Here is a 19,555-nt window from a genome sequence, read left to right as displayed (position 1 = left end):
TTTCTTCTATTTATTCTTTCAACAAATATTTACTGAATGTCCCTGGTGTTGTAGAACTAGTGCACTAGGTTCAGTAGAGAGAAAGAATAGACAAAGTATCCTTCATGGTACTTAAGTCTTGTAGGAAAGACAGATATTAATACACACTCATGAATATTTATCTTTCATGAAGGTTTAAATATAAAGTGGTGAATTGAGCTGCTATACACTGATGTGGCTGTGTCACTATAGTAAGCCAATTTTAACTCCTTTGGATATATACTGAGGAGTGGTATAACTGGGTCAAAGGGTGGTTCTATTCCTAGTTTTGTGTGGAATCGCCATACTGCTTTCCAGAGCGGTTGCACCTATTGGCAGTCCCACTAGCAATGTATGAGTGTACCTTTGTCTCCCACATCCTTGCAAACATTTATTGTTACTTGTATTCTTTGTAAATGATTTATTTATAAAAATAAAGTCCCTCTGTATAATCCAAATATATATACACATTATATATATATATATAATGTGTATATATATGTATGTGTATAAATAAAGAGAGAGAAAGAGAGAGGTGGGGGGAGAGGGTGTGTATGTAAGGGTTCTAGGGAAGTAATTTAGGTTTTATGTGTGAAATATAGCAAAAGCAGTGAACTTCACACGGGCTGTTGACCTCAAAGAAGTCTTCCATTAGGAAATGACAATGAGCAGATCTGAAGAACGAACAGATATTGATTAGGCAAGGTGGGGGGTTAAAGAGGCAAGACCCAAAATTACACTTGTCCCCTTCAGACCTGAGGGAGACCGGCCTGGCTGGAAGGCAGAATGAGAATGGTACACGAGGAGATGGGGCTGCAGAGGTGGATGGGAGCCATGCCAAGGACTTGATCCAACCATTCATTGCTTCAGCAACACTGGGAGGTGGGCAATAAAGCACTTCTAGGAGTTGAGGAAAAGATGCAAGATCAGAATGAATTTTATAAATACACTTTATTTGTTTAGAGTATTTTTAGATTTATAGTGAACTGAACAGAAAGAAGAGAATTCCCATACTACCTGTATTGTTACAAACATGGAGCCTCCCCCAAGAATCTGCCCAGGATGGTAACATTCATTATAACTAATGAACTAACACTGACACATCATTATTACCCTGGTCCATAGTTTATATATGGTTCACTTTTCTTGTGTATTCTATAGGTTCTGACAAATATGTAAGGCATAGTCCACCATTGTCATATCATACATTATAAATTCACTGCTCTTAAAATTCCCTGTGCTTTGCCTATTCATCTTTACCTTTACCCTGACAACAATGATTCTTTTACTGTCTCCAAAGTCATTTTTCACCATGTCAGAGAATTAAAATCATACAACATGTCGACTTTTCAGATTGGCTCCTTTCACTTTAGAGTGGGTTTTGGAAAAAAAAAAAACAAAAAACTTTGACTTCAGTGTAGAAAATAGAGGATTGTTGATGGTGGGTGTCACAATTTATGCCAGACAATCACCTGAGAGGCTCCTGTGGTGGATGCAGGTTATGGTAGTGAGTGTCAAGAAGTTTTATTTATAAGTAAATTGGAAAAAAAAATGTGATGACAAATAGGATGTGGGCCATTCTTATTTTGTGGCTTGAGCAGCTGGCTGGATGGTGGTACCAATTGCTAAACCAGAAAAGGCTAGTAAAGACTAGGCTTAGGAGGAAAGATCATGTATTATCTTGGAAATTTCCCACTAAAGAGGTCCTTTTAAGACAACAGACAGTTAGATATAGGGATGGAGGACTGGTTTAATGTGCAGATCTCATTTAGAAGTCATTCGTGTATAGATGTTAAGGGAAGCTATTGACTGGAATGAGATCATTTAGGGAAAAAGTAATGAAAAGAAAAACTAAATGTCTTAAGGAACTCCACCATCTAATGGCCTTATGAAAAAGAAACAATTGTTGAAGTAGATTAACAAGACACAGCCAGAGAAATGAGGGAAAGAAAAATCTGGGACACCCCTCTTTCAAGTCCCAAACTTTGCATGAAGATCGTTAATTAACTAAGCTGAATTGAAAATGAGGTTTCTCTGAAATCCTGGAAGACTAAATGAACTTCCAGAATGGTTAGCATAAAACCAATGTACTACTTCACACTGCCCCCCCCCCGAAACATACAGATCAATCTTACTCCTCCCAGTTGTAAGCATCCAGTTCAAAGTACCAGATCGTTAGTATTTCCATCGGTGAAGCTTTTAAGTCCTACAGTGCTGAGGATAGCACATGTTGAATAACTGATTTCTGTAACATTTGTTTTATCTTATTTGTTGATGTAAAGATGATCATTTTCTCTTTGCTGCTGTCTAAAAAGCTACCTACTGCTGAATGCACACTGTGCAGACTATGCAGAACCACAATCTCCCATTGCTACTATTTGGGCTGTCAAAATGCTCCCAGCAGCTTTCTTATTTGTTACAATATTATGCACCTTTAAAGTGCAATTATTGAGAATATAGAGAAAAATTTTATTGCCAGATATTTGTTTTGGTGGTTAACTATAGTCAGTTGCCAGTCATGAAAAAGAATATTTTCACCACAGCAGATAAGATATAGGCTTGGTAGGCTAGATCCTCTACTTTGGACTTAGCAGGCTCTTAATAAAGAATAAAGAATAACTATTTTACCTGGCTAACTAGAATTTTAATTGTTAAAAGAAACATTTATTCAAGTGTTCATTAGTATCATAAATCTTTGTTCTTAAATTTCTAGAATTCCAAGGTAGAAATCTGTTCAAATCATTGAAAAAAATCAATCATTCAGATATTTTGTCACTTAACCAGTATAACTATAACTTTAAACTGAATGTCAAAATTTCTATTTGTCACTTTTTCACCTTGTAATTTTAATTTTTTCATGTTTCCATCTTTAGCATTAGGGCTTTTAGAAGTAGATGGGGGAAATGTTGATTTTTTTTTCTTTTGTGGCAGGTAATATTTTAAAACCAGAATTAATATACCACACAATTCCTTATAGTTTGGGTTACTCAGATAAATTCTTAAAAATCTGTGTGAAACAACATTATTTTCAGAAATCTGCATCATTTCTAAATAAGTCACATTATTATAGTAGATAAAATACTGTATTGTTCTATCAGTTAAAAAGATACCATAAAGGAAGAGAGGCAATTTTCTGTGCTCAACCCACAAATAAAGACTGCATGCAACATGAACTTTAACAACTGAGTCATTTAAAAGGAAAGCATCAAAATGTGTCTTAGCAATATCTGAGGGACAGAAGCCAACCAAATGTCTTCTAAGGGGAGCAAACAAAAGTCCCATGCATGATTCCTTCCATGTAGAGTCTATGAAGCATCTGTGATAAAATAGCAATTAAATACCTAAGAATGTAATATGTCTTAAAAGGTCAGTGTCTCACCACAAGTCAGTATATTCATGTCATGAAAATAGGTCTGGTAAGTGCCTTTCATTTTGTTTCTGGAGTATGGTGATTTTTGTACAGATTTTAATGGATTTACAATATTTCAAGGCTTCATTGGGCTAAACTACCTACAGTTTTCAATTATGCTTTTAAGAATTTTAATTTTAGAAAAATTAGTTTAAATCAAGCACCCTCATTTGATACAAGGAATCACTTTGTGGTAGGAAGAGGAGGCTGCTTTTTTCATTTCCTTTGAAATTGGAGAAGTCTAGGGAACTATCAGAGGGAGTCCACATCTTCATCAATATTCACATCAGTACTCAGGAAATATTCTATAGTTTTACAGCTATTTAAATCCAGTAGGCAGTTAATGCTGTGTGGAATTGTAATTGCAAGGGATCTTTCACTTTATGGAAATGTATTCAATCTTGAAGGAATCACTTCTAAAATAGTAAACAAAATAGCTAAGTTGGAAAACAGAAAGTGATGCTTTGGTCAGAACAGCCTTCAAATGGACAAACTGTATATGAACACTGGCCTAGGTTTTCCATGCAGTATTTTAAGTATCTCCAAGTTGCCAGGATAATTAGTAGAATTATTAAACAAGCTGAAACTTAAGCTACAAATGAAAAGAATGAAATCAGGGAGCCCAACTTTCTCCTATAGATATCGTTGTAATGAAAAGTCCTTCCTGCAGCAGGGAAACCAGTGAACAAGAAGGATGACGTTGGTTCCTGCTAATTTTGTCTCATAAGTCCCAGACGAACAGATTTCAGACACAATTTTCTTAAGAACTCCTTGAACTACCACCAAAATTTCCCAAGTGTCTAGCTGCTTGCTAGGCTTTCAAAGATTAATTAACTGTTAAAATAGATCTTATTACTCAAGAGTTACAGAAGGCCCTCACTTGTATTGGGATCTGCAAGAATAACGTCATCTCAAATTTACAAAAGGTATTCTAAGGCTCAATTTTCTAATGATAAGAACAGAAAAGAACATAAAGTATGCTGAAATATTATTTTGATGAAGTAAATTTAATGGAATATCTGCTTGATTTAGTGTTATGTAAGGTAATATCCTCATAAAACCTGGTAAAGAATGCTGGCTCTCTATAAGTTTCCCAGTAAAAAGAAGTCAAACCTAATATGAATGAAATGATTGATTTCTTTATATTCAATAAAGAGTTAATTGTTTAATTCACATAAAAAGAGTTGTTAAAGAGTTAAGGACTGAGAAACATCCTTATTTGTTGCAAATACTCCAAGACTCAGGAACAAAATTTTTGCTCAATGCCAATAATTCTGGCACATTTTCTTTATTTTCCCACTTCAACTGCCTATCTGGCTCATTTGAACTCCCCCGTTACATGCAGTGAAGAGGGTGTCAGCAGAAACACATAAAAGTACAACATACATTTGAATAGGTTGACACTTCTCTTTGCATTCTAACAAGAAAAAAAGAACACTACGCATTTGGGTTGATAATAAGAACAGTGCATATGTAATCTTCATTCTTTGATCAGCTGAGTCTGCCGAAAATGTTGGAGGTAATCTTCTAGAAGCAAGAAATTAAAATTCTAAGCAACCAGAATCACCTTTTGCCAACACTTACATTAGGCAAAAATTTCATTTTCAGGTTATCACAGAATACAGAGTACTTTAAAAACAAGATACTACAAAAGCACACAAAGATCATATATTCCAAAACATTTTGTGAAATTCTTTTTTCTACTGAAAAAATATCACAATGACCAACACAAACAAGGAAGAGGAGGAGCCAGGATGACAAGGAGTACTGAGCTACTAAGTTACTCCTCCAGGTAGGTCAGGCCCCTAGGGAAAGGGACTATTTGAGTAGAGAAATTGAATCTTTAGCCTGCAGACTCTGGTCCCACTGACTTGTTAATAATGCTACCTTAAACTTTTTCTTTCAGTAAATTGCAATTTATTTGCTCCATTCAGTTTAAACATTATTCTGGAGATTAGTTCCACCTTATGTTTTCCACTAATTTTTGTGGAAAAAAAATTAAATGTTGGGCTAAAATAACTATCCAAAGACTATCAAACTATCAGACCTTGAGCAAAAACCTGATGGTGAATTCCTTGTTTGTTTGGGAGTCTGGGGTTTTTGTTAATGTTGCTTATTTGTTTGTTTATTTTGCCTGCTATATATTCTGGCCTGGTCCCTAGAGCAGCCCCAAATGTGGAACTGCCTATGAACAACAAAGGAAAAAAAAAAAAAAAAAAAAAAGCAAGCCAGCTATGCCTAGCCTGAGGCCCAGAAAAGGAGTCTTGGAGCTCTGAAATGGACTATCCTCCAGCTCCATTATGAACCCAGAAGAAAGCAGTTCCCTGCCCCCTCCACAAAGCATTGAGTCCCCAACCTGTCACCAGTGAATGTCAGCAAAGAAGCTGGGTTCACTCTCCTCCTCCTTGACTCTGCAGCAATCCTGTGGAATGGAACCCAGGGCACTCTTCCACCAAGAGACAGCCTGGAAAGATTCAGTGCCACTTACCCTCCCCATCCACAGCCATGGCTTATGCTACATCAGGACCTGCCAGCAAAGACAAAAAGCTCTGTCCTCTCCCCAGAGACACTAAGCCCAGAGACACTGAAGGAGTGAGCCCCCTACAGTGTGAAAGCAAAGCCCCAACTTACTACCCTATAGACCAGTAGGGGGTATCCTGGGAATCAAAAGTGGAGAGAGACCTGTAGTTTGTATCTTGCAAATAGGAGCTTATTGGTCATCATTCTATCTGACAACAAAGAGGAAGCCCCAACTAAAAACTAAAAATGTTTCTGAGATCTGCTGAAGATTGGGGTCACAGGGCAAACTGCTGTTCCCCAAACTGGAGAGACTGAAAAATTAAGAGAATCACTCTTTCCTGGAATAAAAACCTCCTCAGGAACAAGTAAGTGTCAGGGTGGGGGAAAAACCAGAACTGCAATTGATAAATTACTGGGGGCTCAGTGTGGACAAATCTGAGAATTAAAAACAGCAGGAGCCTCCACACTTTGGGGGTTCCATATCCAGAAGCCCAAGTGAGTATCAGAGAAAAAAAAATCTCCTCATACTTAAGACATGAGGTGGATAAAAGGAACTATGTTAAAATAATCCAGAACATTCTGTTCTTCTTAACAAGGTCTATCCTCAAAGAAACTGTTTGCCAGAACCTTGCCTGCTGGAATTTTACCAGAACCTAAATCACCTTGAGTAAAAAGAAATACTCAGCTCCAGCTCCCTCTAGCCATCCTGAGCATTCTAAGGGGGAAAGAAACGGAGAATACTACTAAGGTTCCCAGTCCAGGGACTCACTGAAAGACAAAAGAACTTTCTCCTCACCTCACACCTCACCACCACATTACTAACAGACACTGACTAGAATTCCTTGTACCTAGAACATCATGTTCATCTTTCAACAAAAAAAAAAAATTGCAAAGCATATTAAAAGGCAATTTGAAGAAGATGAATGGGCATCAGCACCTGTCACATAAGGCAGGAATGTTGGAATTATCAGATCAGAAATTTTAAAAGCTATAATTACTATGCTGAGGCCTCTGCGAAGTCACAGAAATGGGACTGCTCAAGGTCCGTAGGGCTCACATCACATCACCTGTGCCCTGGATGGTGAATGTGCAGCTATAGGAGTTAAGGTTTGTCCTGCTGTGCTTTGTTCTTGCTTTGATTTGATACCTGCTTATTCTTGTCCTATTCTTCCTTTTTGGAATAGGATTGTTTATTCTGAACTATTGAGTTTTGGAAATTGTTTGAGTTTCGATTTTTATGAGGGCTATAGCTGAGTTTGCCTTGAGTCTCAGAATAGACTGTAGACTTGAACTTTGAAGCAATGCTACAACTTTTTAGAGTTTGGAGATTGTTGGAGGATGAACCGAGTGACTTTTGCATTGTGAGATGGACATGAACTTTTGGAGGCCCAGGGTAGAATGCTATAATTTGGGTATGAAATGTCCTTCAGAAAGGCTTGTGTATTAAAGGCTTGGTTCCTAGCCTGTGGTGCTATAAGGAGGTAGAAGAGCCTCTGGGGATCAGGTTTAGGAAAAGGTCTTAGATCCCTGGGGATGTGAACTTTAAGGAGATTATGGGATAGATTCTAGTCTCTTCCTCTTCCTCTTTCTGCATTTTGGGTGACATGAAGTGAGCAGCTTTATCAATAATACTACACTCCCTGCCACAATATGGGGGCTTCACCACAGACTGAAAGCAACAGGGCCAAGTGATCATGACCTGAAATCTCTGAAACTATGAGCCCAAATAAACGTTTCCTCCTTTTAATTTCATTATCTCTATTTTGTTACACCAATGAAAACTGATTGACATAGGACTTTAATGGAAAAAGTAGAAAACATTCAAGGACATATGTATAATGTAAGCAAGCAAAGAGATGGAAATTTTGAAAAAAAATAATTTAAAACAAACGCTGAAATTAAAATAAATAAATAAATAAACACTGTAGCAGAAATGAAGAAGAACTTTGATGAGTTCACTGTAGACTGGACATCGCTGAGCAAAGTATCTCTAAGTTTGATGATATCTCAGTAAAAATCTAAACTGGAAAGCAATGATTAAAAAAAAAGAATATCCAAAACATGTGTAACAACTATAAATGATGTTACATAGAATAATAGGAATATTAGAGGGATAAGAGAAAAAGAACAGGAGCAATATTTAAAGTAATATTTGAAGCAAGAATGAGAATTATCCTCCAAATTAATGTCAGACACAAAACCACAAATCCATTAATCCCAAAAAACAATAAGCAGGGAAAATATCAGAAAACTACAAATAGGTGTCTCATATTAAATTTCAAAAAATAAGGAAAAAATTTTTTAAAAGCAAGGGAAAAAATCATACCTATAGAAGATCAAACATAAGAATCATACCCCTTCTTCTCAGCAGCCATGTAAACAAGAAGAAAGTGTAATGAAATATTTATATTGTTGGCAAGAAAAAAAAGACATCACTCTGGAATTCTGTACCCTGTGAAATTTTTCCTCAGACATGACGGACTTTCTCAAGAAAACACAAATTGAGGCCCATTCCCCCCCCCCCCCCAGGAGACTTTCTTTGTAAGAAAGGTCAAAAGAAGTTCTTCAAAGACAAGGAAAATAATATGGATCAGAAACATGGATGAATAAAAGACAAAAATAAAGGAGAACATCAGAAATGAATATATGAAAGTAAAATTAAAACTTTTATTTTGATTATTTTCAATTTATCTCACAGATAAAAGTTTATGTAAAATGATAATAGCAATAATATATTTTTAGATATATGTGTATTATAGATGCACATATATATACACACACTTGTGCTTGCCTAGCATGTGTGAGGCTCTGAGTTCAACTGCTAGTACCACAAAAAGAAAAAAGATAAAAATAAAAGTCACCTATTTTTATCCAGAATACCTCATTTTCATATTCAGGGTAAAATTAACAAAGACGAACATTAAAAAAACAAAAATAACCCAATAAATATGGATAAGCACTTGGACAGAATTGAAAGGAAACATAAAAGCCAAAGCTAAAGCCAGGTGTGATGATGCATAACTGTAATCCCAGCAGCTCAAGGGGCTGAGGCAGGAGGAGCACAAGTTCAAAGCCAGCCTCAGCAATTTAGTGAAGCTCTCAGTAAATTAGTGAGACACTATCTCAAAACAAAAAATAAAAAGGGCTGAGGAATGTCACTTAGTAGTTAAGCATCCCTGGTTTCAATCCCCACCCACTACCAAAAAAAAAAAAAAAAAAGCTACAAAAAGTAATCAAAATAACTAAAAAGGAAGAAGAAAAGGGGAAATGTTATTAGAAGAAGGAGAGGAAGAAGAAGAAAAGAGAGATAATGATAAGCTGGAACATATGTGTGTGTGTGTGTGTATCAATAATTAATTTAAATGTAAATTGCCTAAAAACTCTAGTTAAAATATAGAGATGTCAGATTGGATAATCAAGTATATGCTGCCTACAAGAAACCTACATAAAGTATAGTTATCCAGATGAATTAAAAATGAAAGGACAGGAAAAGATAAATGATGCAATCATTATTCAAAAAAGATAGAATGACTATAAGACTATCACACAAAGCAGATTTCAGAACAGGGAATATTACCTTCGATAAAAAAATCAACAGATAAAAACAAGAATGCATTTTAACGTGTAAGATTTGTCCCAGAAATGCAACATTAGCTGAAAATTATTTGATGTAATTCACATGCCAGGCTTCAAAGACAAAGATGATCATGTCTAGACAAGTAGAAAACAAGGACTTGATAAAATTCAACATTCATGACAAATCAGAAATAGAAGAAGACTTCCTCAGTTTGATAAACGGCATCTACAGAAACACCTATATTTAACTTCATTCTTAATTGTTAAGCATTGAATTTTACCCTAAGATCATGAACAAAATAAGACTATTTCTCTCACCACTCTTATTCAGGGCCATACTGCTAGTCAGTCCAAAAAGACAAGAAAAATAAACATGTATGAAAGGTATTCAGATTAAAAAGGAAAAAAATAAGACTATTCATAGGCATCATTAGTGTTTACATAGAAAATGTCAAGAAATCTAAAAAAACAAAACAAAACAAAAAAACAGAGCAAGTCTAGAATTAGTAAGTAGAGTTAATGTAATAACAGAATGAAGATTAAAATATAAAAGTGTTTACTAGTTCTATTCACTAACAAAAATTTGGACACTAAATCTTAAAAACAATACTATATACAATAACAAAAAATTAAATCTTAGGTATAAATATAACAAAATATGTTCAGAATCTGTATTATAAAATGTATAAAATAATTAAACATTAAAAAAGACCTAAATACATGAAGATGTATATAAAGTTTTATGAATTGGAAGATTTAATATAATATAGATATTAATATTTTCCAAATTAGTGTATAGATTTATACAAACTTAATAAAAATTTATGCATGAATTCATTGTAGCTACAAGAAAACTCAATCAAAAATATGTACATAAAATTAAAGGGAATATAAATTGAGGAGTGGGATAACTGGGTCAAATGGCGGTTCCATTCTAAGTTTTCCAAGGAGTCTACATACTGCTTTCTGGATTGGCTGCACCAATTTGCAGTCCCACCAACAATGTATGAATGTGGACTTTCCCCCACGTCCTCACCAACACTTATTGTTGTTTGTATTCATAGCTGCCATTCTGACTGGAGTGAAATGAAATCTTAGAGTAGTTTTGATGTGCATTTCTCCAATTACTAGTGATGTTGAACATTTTTTCATATTTGTTGATCAAATGTATATCTTTTTCTGAGAAGTGTCTGTTCAGTTCTTTGGCCCATTTATTGATTGGGTTATTTGGTTTTTCGGTGTTAAGGTTTTTGAGCACTTTATGTATCCTAGAGATTAGTGCTCTGATGTGCTTGTGGTATAGATTTGCTCCCATTCTGTAGGCTTTCTATTCACCTCACTGATTATTTATTGGTGAGAAGCTTTTTAATTTGAACCTATTCCATTTACTGATTCTTGGTTTTAATTCTTGCACTACTGGAGTTTTATTAAGAAAGTTGGGGCCTAATCCGACATGATGGAGATTTGGGCTTACTTTTTCTTCCATTAGGTGCAAGGTCTCTGGTTTAATTCCTAGGTCCTTGATCTACTTTGAGTAGATAGAGGTTTAATTTCATTTTGTTACCTGTGGATTTATAGTTTTCCCAGTATCATCTGTTGAAGAAGCTATCTTTTATTCAATGTATGTTTTTGACACCTTGGTCTAATATAAGATAATTGAAGTTATGTGGGTTAGACTCTGTATCCTCTATTCTGTACCATTGGTCTACAGGTCTATTTTGGTGCAAATACCATGTTGTTTTTGTTACTATTACTCTGTAGTATAGTTTTAGGTCTGGAATAGTAATGCCACCAGCTTCACTCTTCTTGCTAAGGATTGCTTTAGCTATTCTGGGTCTTTCATTTTTCCAGATGAATTTCATGATTGATTTTTCTATTTCTATAAGGAATGCCATTGGGATTTTGATTGGGATTGCATCTGTATAGTCCTTTTGGAAGTATAGTCATTTTGACAATATTAATTCTGCCTATCCAAGAACAAGGTAGATCCTTCCATCTTCTAAGGTCTTCTTTAATTTCTTTCTTTAGCATGTTGTAGTTTTCATTGTAGAGGTCTTTCACCTCTTCCATTAAATTTATTCCCAAGTATTTTTTTTTTTGAGACTACTGTAAATGGGGTGGTTTTCCTAGTTTCACTTTCAGCGGATTTGTCACTGATGTACAGAAATGCCTTTGATTTATGGGTGTTGATTTTATATCCACCTACTTTGCTGAATTCATTTATTAGTTCTAGGAGATTTCTGGTGAAAAGTTTTGGGTCTCCTAGGTATAGAATCACATTGTCTGCAAATAATGATAATTTGAATTCTTCTTTTCCTCTCCTTATCCCTTTAATTTCTTTCATCTGATTGCTCTGGCTACTTTGTGTACAATCATGACTTGAAAAATTGTGCTCTATATGTAATATGAAATTATTTGCATTCTGCAATCATGTATAACAAATTAGATTTAAAAAAAATTAAAGGGACTAGAACAGTCAAAATAATATTAAAAAAGAAGAGTTAATATAGAGGCCCCATGCTGTTCAACCTTGAGATACTCTAAAGAGCTACAAGATCAAGTAGTATCAGTGAAAGGATAAATGCATGAGTTAATGATAGATCATACACTCAAATGTTACCAGCTGATTTTTGACAAATATGCAAAGGCAATTAAATGGTACAAGGGAATCTTTTCTATAAATGATGCTGGAAGAACTGACATCCACTGTTTAAAAAAATAATTTTCAACCTGCATTTCGCAATATAAAAATTAACTCAAATGTAAATTTAAAATGATACAATGCAAAACAAACTAAATGTAAAATTAAAAACCATAAAAGTCTTACATGAAAACAAGAGAAAAACATATTTATGACCCTGGCTTAGGAAAGAATTCTTAGATATGATACCAAAATCATGACCTGAAAAAGAAAAAAAATATATTGGACAATTATACTTGAGGGAATACTTGGTAAAATAAAAACACCAGCCACAGGCTAATAGAAAATATTTGCAAATTACCTATCAGAAAAAGGACTTAAGACCATAATATATGAATGAACACTTAAAACCGAATAATAAAAAAACCAATTATTTACAAAATAGACATAAGTCATCAGATATTGCATTAAAGAATATATATAAAGAGGGCAAATAAACATGTGAAAAGATGTACAACATCATTACCTATTATGTAAATGCAAATTAAAAGATTATAAATATCAATGAAAATATCCCCACAGACAGGATACAGTATAAAAATTCTCTTGATGTATCACCTTGGTATTCTTACCTTGAATAACACCTGGCAACCCTGATTTTTCTCTATTTGCCTCAAATGTCACATAATTGATACACTATTATAAACTTATTATAATGGTTTAAATAAACTGACACTATCAGGTCTTCCTAAGGTTAGAAGAAAGAAGGACACTCGGACACTGTTGGTGAGTACATAAAATAGCACAGCCACTGTGGAAAACAGTGGTGTAGTTTCTTAGAAACTTAAATATACACTCAAAATATAATCTACAAAACCCACCATTGATATTTAGCCTGGTGGATTAAAGTAATAGTTACTTAAAACCTATTCTTGAATGTATATAATACCATTGTTTATAATTGCCCCAAAACAGAAACAATTCCTAAGTCCTATAATGGGTGAATGGATACATAGATTCATTAAGACAGCTGCACAATAAATACAAAGGACAAATTCTTGATATACACAACAAAGTGGAAGGATCTCAAATGCATTTTCATAAATATCTCAAAAAGTTATAATACAATCAATCAACAAATATATGAAAAAATGTTGATCATCACTAACAATTAGAGAAATGCAAATCAAAACTACTCTAAGATTTCATCTCACTCCAGTCAGAATGGCAGCTATTATGAAGACAAACAACAATAATTGTTGACAGGGATGTGGGGAAAAAGGTACTCTCATACACTGCTAGTGGGACTGCAAATTGGTGCAACCCAATATGGAAAGCAATATGGAGATTCCTTGGAAAATTGGGAATGGAACCACCATTTGACCCAGATATCCCTCTCCTCAGTCTATATCTGAAGGACTTAAAAACAGCATACTACAGAGACACAGCCACATCGATGTTTACAGCAGCACAATTCACAATAGCTAAACTGTGGAACCATCTAGATGCCCTTCAGTAGATGAATGGATTAAAAAATGTGGAATATTACTTGATAATAAAATCATGGCATTTGCAGATAAATGGATGGAGTTAGAGAAGATAATGCTAAGTGAAGTTATCCAATCCCAAAAAACCAAATGCCAAATTTTTTCTCTGATATAAGGAGGCTGATTCATAGGGGGTAGAGAGGGGGAATGTGGGAGGAATAGATGAACTCTAGATAGGGCAGAGGGGTGGCAGGGGAATGAAGAGGGCATGGTGCTATAAATGATGGTGGAATGGATATACTTTGAATACAACCAGAGATATGAAAAATTTTTGCTCTATATGTGTAATATGAATTGTAATGCATTCTACTGTCATATATAAGTAAAAAAATTAGTAATATAAAAAATAATAAATTAAAAAATAATACAATAAATGTTGGCAAAAATGTGGGGGGAAAGGTACCCCTACATTGCTGTGGGGCTGCAAATTGGTACAACCACTCTGGAGAGCAGTATGGAGATTCCTCACAAAACTTGGAATGGAACCACCATTTAACACATGAACTCATATCCATTCTATAACAGGAGTGAGATAGCCTCTGCTGCAAACCAAGGGTGTGGTAATTCTCCATGTGGAATGGCTTAAACTCAATATTTCCTCAGTTCAGCTCTGTTCCTCAACACTACTTGGAATAAAATAGCAATATTCATCAATACCTCTTCAATGGCACCCGCAGAAATCCTGTGACCTGCAACATTTATGACATCATCAACTCGAGACATAACATACACATAGCCTTCCTCATCCATGTAGCCAGCATCCATGGTGTCATAGTAGCCCTGGAAACAAGAATGAACAAGTTTTATTAGCATGCACTGTTAGGTAATGCAATCATTTTTAAACTTGGTAAAACATAAAATGTAAAAGAAATAAATTTAAACTGTAGTATTTTGACTTTTTCATAACTGGACTACAAAATTAAATTACTTTTGATTTTGAAACCTTACTAGAATCACTTTGCTCCTCTACCAGCCTGAAATAAATTAAAGTGTTTTTATATATGTTCAAGTTAAATGTTTGAACTTAGAGCTATAAAGTTTATGAACCCAATTACTTTTTTTAATGGAGAAGTAATAGCTCAATATTTCCAATATACTTTGGTATTGCAAAGTAATTCCTTGATAAAGTTCTTCTCTAATTGTATTAATTTTGAAAAGCTTTAAAGCTCAGTATGAATAATTACAAAATAGATCACTGGTTTATTAACATGTATTAGGATTGGACTCAAGCCTCAGTGAAATTTAATAGTGAAAATGAGACAAAATGTGCTACCTCAGAGTAGCAATCGTAGTAGGAAGTATCAAGAAGAATAAGAAATAGAAAGAAGAAATATAACTTTCTTTCTGAGTTTTTTTGATACCTATTTAAAAATCCATTTGTGTTTCTTTTTTTTTTTTAAAGAGAGAGTGAGAGAGAGAGAAGAGAGAGAGAATTTCAATATTTATTTTTTAGTTCTCGGCGGACACAACATCTTTGTTGGTATGTGGTGCTGAGGATCGAACCCGGGCCGCACGCACACCAGGTGAGCGTGCTACCGCTTGAGCCACATCCCCAGCCCCCATTTGTGTTTCTTAATCTTTCTGACACTCAGTATTCTTTTTTTTTTTTTTTTTTAATTGGTGAGGGCGGGTACTGGGGATTGAACTCAGTGGCACTCAATCACTGAGCCACATCCCCCAGGCCCTATTTTGTATTTTATTTAGAGACAGGGTCTCACTGAGTTGCTAAGCACCTCCCCATTCCTGAGGTTGGCTTTGAACTGTCTATTCTGTCTCAGCCTACTGAGCTGTTGGGATTACAGGCGTTTACACCACTGCACATAGCAAGACTCATTATTCTTATATGCTAAAGGAGTGAAGGAATTCCACCTTCTAAGACCTCTTTGAAGCCTATATGAGAAAGTGCATATGAAGTAGAAGACAGACTTTGGCACATCATGAGCCCTCAATAGTTTTATTGTAATTACAACTGTTACTATCACAAGAGGCAGCCTAGAGCAGTAATTAAGAGCACTAACTCTGGAACCAGATGATTTTGGTTCAAATCCCAGCTCCACCACTTCTTACCTCTGGGAACTTTGTGTGAGTTATTCAACACTTCCATTCTGGTTTGAGCCCTCAGATGAGAGATATATGGTCAGGTAAGAAGAGTCACTTCATACAAGTTAACAATATACTGGGGTTCAAATAAAACTTTGGTGTTACAGGCAATCATGTTAAAAACCACATGTGCATATTATTTGCCACTGTCAGGTTATAATTAATCATATCAGAACCCTGATGCTTTTTAAATGTGGCCCATCAGGTAGATAGATTGAGCTGGCTGGAGTCAACTGTACTGACAAATCTTCTCTGCCACAGTCTATCAGGGGACTGTTCAATCTTGGCTATTGAGGTCATTCCACTCTGAGACATCTTTCTAAAGAAAGCTATTTTAATTCTTGTCATTTGTCTAGTTGATTAGGTAATCTGTCTTTCACACACAAATAATAAAGATAGAATACTAAATACCCGGAGACACTTTTTTTTAAATGAAATTCCAATTATTCATTTCTTTTTACCCAGAGCATAATGAGGACAAAGTATCACTCTCAGGGCAAGAAGGAGAAGTAAAGGGACAGCAGAGAGACCATGGGGACCCTGACCTGTGTGATCAATGAAGTGCTGTTATGAACACAATGCACTGCACCGTGGCCCAGTGATGGGCAAATGACAAAACATAAAACAGGAAGATCTTTGTTATCCAGGCTACTGGGGCGAGGAATGGGCTTTGAGAATACTGTTTCTACCCTGTGTCTACATTTTTAACATGGAATTTTAAAATAAAGAGTTCAGAGAACTTTCAGGAAAGAATGCCAAAAGTACATAAAGGAATGGAAAAATGCGGCTTCTGTGCTAATCAAATGAATTTTACTCATATAGCCAGGTGTACATGCGGCCAAGTAATGACATTGTATAATTTCAGTTAGTTGTTCTCAGTCCGTACAGAGGAATTCAGTGGAGGAAATAATATAGAAAGCAAAATAGAAAAAAAAATTGTTTTATCAAAAAGAAATTGCTGACATTGAGAGCTTAGGAAAAGCTGCTCAGAGAAACTGAGAAATTTCTATGTCCAAAGACTAATAATGCATGTAAAATTGACTTAATTAGATAATTGTAATTTGCATATTCTTATCCCTAAAAGCTGGAGACTGGTTCAGATAACCTTTAAAAGTCACATCCATGATTCTAGAAGCATATTGATCAATTTAATAGGCAAAATTAAAGAGAAATATATAAGAAGATTAAAAAATATATATATTAAAATTCTTACAGGAAATTTTTCAAAGTATAAATGCTTGAATGCTTCCTGATTCTTCCAGAGTCCTGAAAAAGCCCCGGGTGGTAATGGCAACCTTATATAAAAACAGAGCATTTAAAATTACGATGAAAGTCATAAGAGCAGATTGATTAGAGCTATCATTTTTCCAGTATGATGAATAATTATAATTCAAATCCCACATTGAAATACAACCCCTAAACCTACTGGGCAGGTTGTGTCTAGTGGAAGCCTAAGTATTTGGCTATGTCACAGCACTACTATTGAAGAATGACTGTTATTTGGGAAGGACATAAAAGGCTCACACAATGGGCATTCAAACTTATTAGCAATAATCACTGTTTAATAAAGAAGCATAACATCTTCAAAAATGAGCCAAAAATGCATCACTAAATTACTCTTTAATGCTTTCATCATAGGAAAATAAATTCATCTTTTTTTTAAAATACCAGGATAGCAACTGTCACCTTTACCTATCCATACAATGGAATGTTCCAGGTTAGCATCCAGTATACAATCTTATCTTCACAGTCAGTATTCTTCACACAGAATTCCCTGGGAATTCACTCTCCCTGCTCACTCTTCTATTCTTTCTTTTCATGACCATCTAGCACTATGTACTTTCTCATTCCTACGAATACGTAGAAATCTTGAGCATATTGAATAGAAGGTCCTACATATTTTTTCTTTCCAGTGAATTTTCTAGAATTCTTCCTTCTTTCCTCTATAGTATCAAATAGGTGTTATGTGCATGGCTTAATTGTATCCATCTATAATTTATCTGTCATCTGTCTATGTGCACATAAATAAATGAATAAAATGTTCATCTTGGTTGCATGTAGGTAGTCTCCACTCACAAAGACAATTGTTCAAATTGTTTTCTGGATACCAGTGGGAAATTTGAGTACTATAAAACTTGATGATTTTCAAAAATGCTCCCGTATTCATACGATTTTAAAAAATGCTCAGTTCTGACTTCATCCTTCTGATGCTGAAAAAGTCAAGATGGTTACTGCTCACTTTAGGAGATATCAAACACCTTTCCCACAAGAAAGATTTTCAGTTCTGACAGAATAAAAGGGGAAGCAGTGCAATTGGACGGCCACCCCAGGCTTACACCTCCACAACACTGAATTTTATCTCAGCATTGTCAGGAAGAAAATGCAGCTAGAGGTAGGAGCAGCTGCCAATGCCTTTCTGGACAATCCAGCTGATATCGCCTATTTCCACCATGGTCAGCTTGCTAGTAGTAATCCTCATTAGGGCCTTCCCTTTGCTATGTGCTTTTCTCCTCCCTGCCGCTTTTTTGAAGAAAGAGGAAATATGCTATGTTAGCATTTCCGTACCTCACATTATTACATAAATTGCATGTAAAAGCATTTTATAATCTATTAAAAAAAACCTACAGAAATGCTGGTGTATTTTGCTACTGCTTCTGTTCCCTCCTTTAACTGTTCATCCTTAAATCTATTTGAAGACAGCAGGCTGAAATTGATAATCCCCCCAAATGCTTTTAGCTGATTTTACTGTGCTAATCCTAAATACCCATGTACAAATTATGAGATTGTTTTAATCAATTTGTTAATATTCTGCAAAAAAAAAGAGTGAAACATCACTCATTATTAAGCACCTAAGCTAAACATTAACATGACACTCACTATAAAGTCAATTTAATGGCTTTTTCAGAATGCTACAGGTAAAAAAAAAACGAAGAGAACTCTAAGAAGAAATGGCAAAACAAATGTTAATAAAAGCCAAAAGGGATAAAACTAATGAATGAAACAGATGCAAAATAAACAAGATAAATCTGATAGAGATGTGCATTAATAAGAGATAATTTTAGTTACTCTTAGGAAATATATCATAATATATACTCCTTTCTATATTTCTTTGTGTCATTTTGTACAGATGCATGGGTGTGTGCATTAAAAATATCTTACTACTTATAGTACAAAGAAAATAAAAAGTAACTAAAATAATAAATAAAAGTAACCAAAATAATAAATTGTAACTGACATTCATACTGGAATGAGGATAACAGAGTGGTGGGATTGCTGATATACAGGAATGTGGATCCAAATAAACTAAGCACATAATATTGCCTTTGCTGAGATCTATATGTATCAAAGGGCTTATTACTGAACAAACATTTCTCCTCTCATTTTATCTACTGTGAATCAAAGATGTTGGTTTACAAATGGCCACATAGTAGTATTTCCTCACATTAGAGACTCTCTCTTTTTTTCTCTCTTTTTCTCTCCCTCTACTTTTTTTTTTTTTTTTTGGAGATCACTGATTAGACAACAAGAATGTGATAATACTGAATTATCAATGTTTTTTAAAAGAAGGTAATTGTGTAATCCAATTTTTGTTCCAGGAAGAATGCTGAAATCAGTGTGATGAATTGGATAACTGAAAGACACAGTAAAACAATAAAAACTAAATGTGAGGGATGAAGAAGAGAAATGAATTAAAGCTGACTCTAAAGCTTCCAGTCTAGAACAATAATGATACAAACACAAGGA

The 19,555-nt window shown here is 34.8% G+C and overlaps 1 protein-coding gene across 1 annotated transcript in view; it reads right to left on the bottom strand.

Annotated features, from left to right (window-relative positions):
* Positions 1–19,555, bottom strand: part of ACSS3 (acyl-CoA synthetase short chain family member 3) — a 173,259-nt gene that overhangs the window by 4,852 nt on the left and 148,852 nt on the right. Inside the window, exons 12-13 of the mRNA XM_081309979.1 lie at positions 17,025–17,106; positions 14,369–14,491 (exon numbers count right to left, since the gene is read on the bottom strand). Coding sequence (XP_081166105.1) covers positions 14,369–14,491; positions 17,025–17,106 — 205 coding nt within the window. The remainder of the gene's footprint in view (positions 1–14,368; positions 14,492–17,024; positions 17,107–19,555) is intronic.

The sequence above is a fragment of the Spermophilus citellus genome (assembly GCF_964194105.1).
Source record: "Spermophilus citellus genome assembly, chromosome: 10".
NCBI lineage: Eukaryota > Metazoa > Chordata > Mammalia > Rodentia > Sciuridae > Spermophilus > Spermophilus citellus.
The sequence above is the reverse complement of the archived record's forward strand: the minus strand, read 5'-3'. Positions and strand labels throughout refer to the sequence as shown.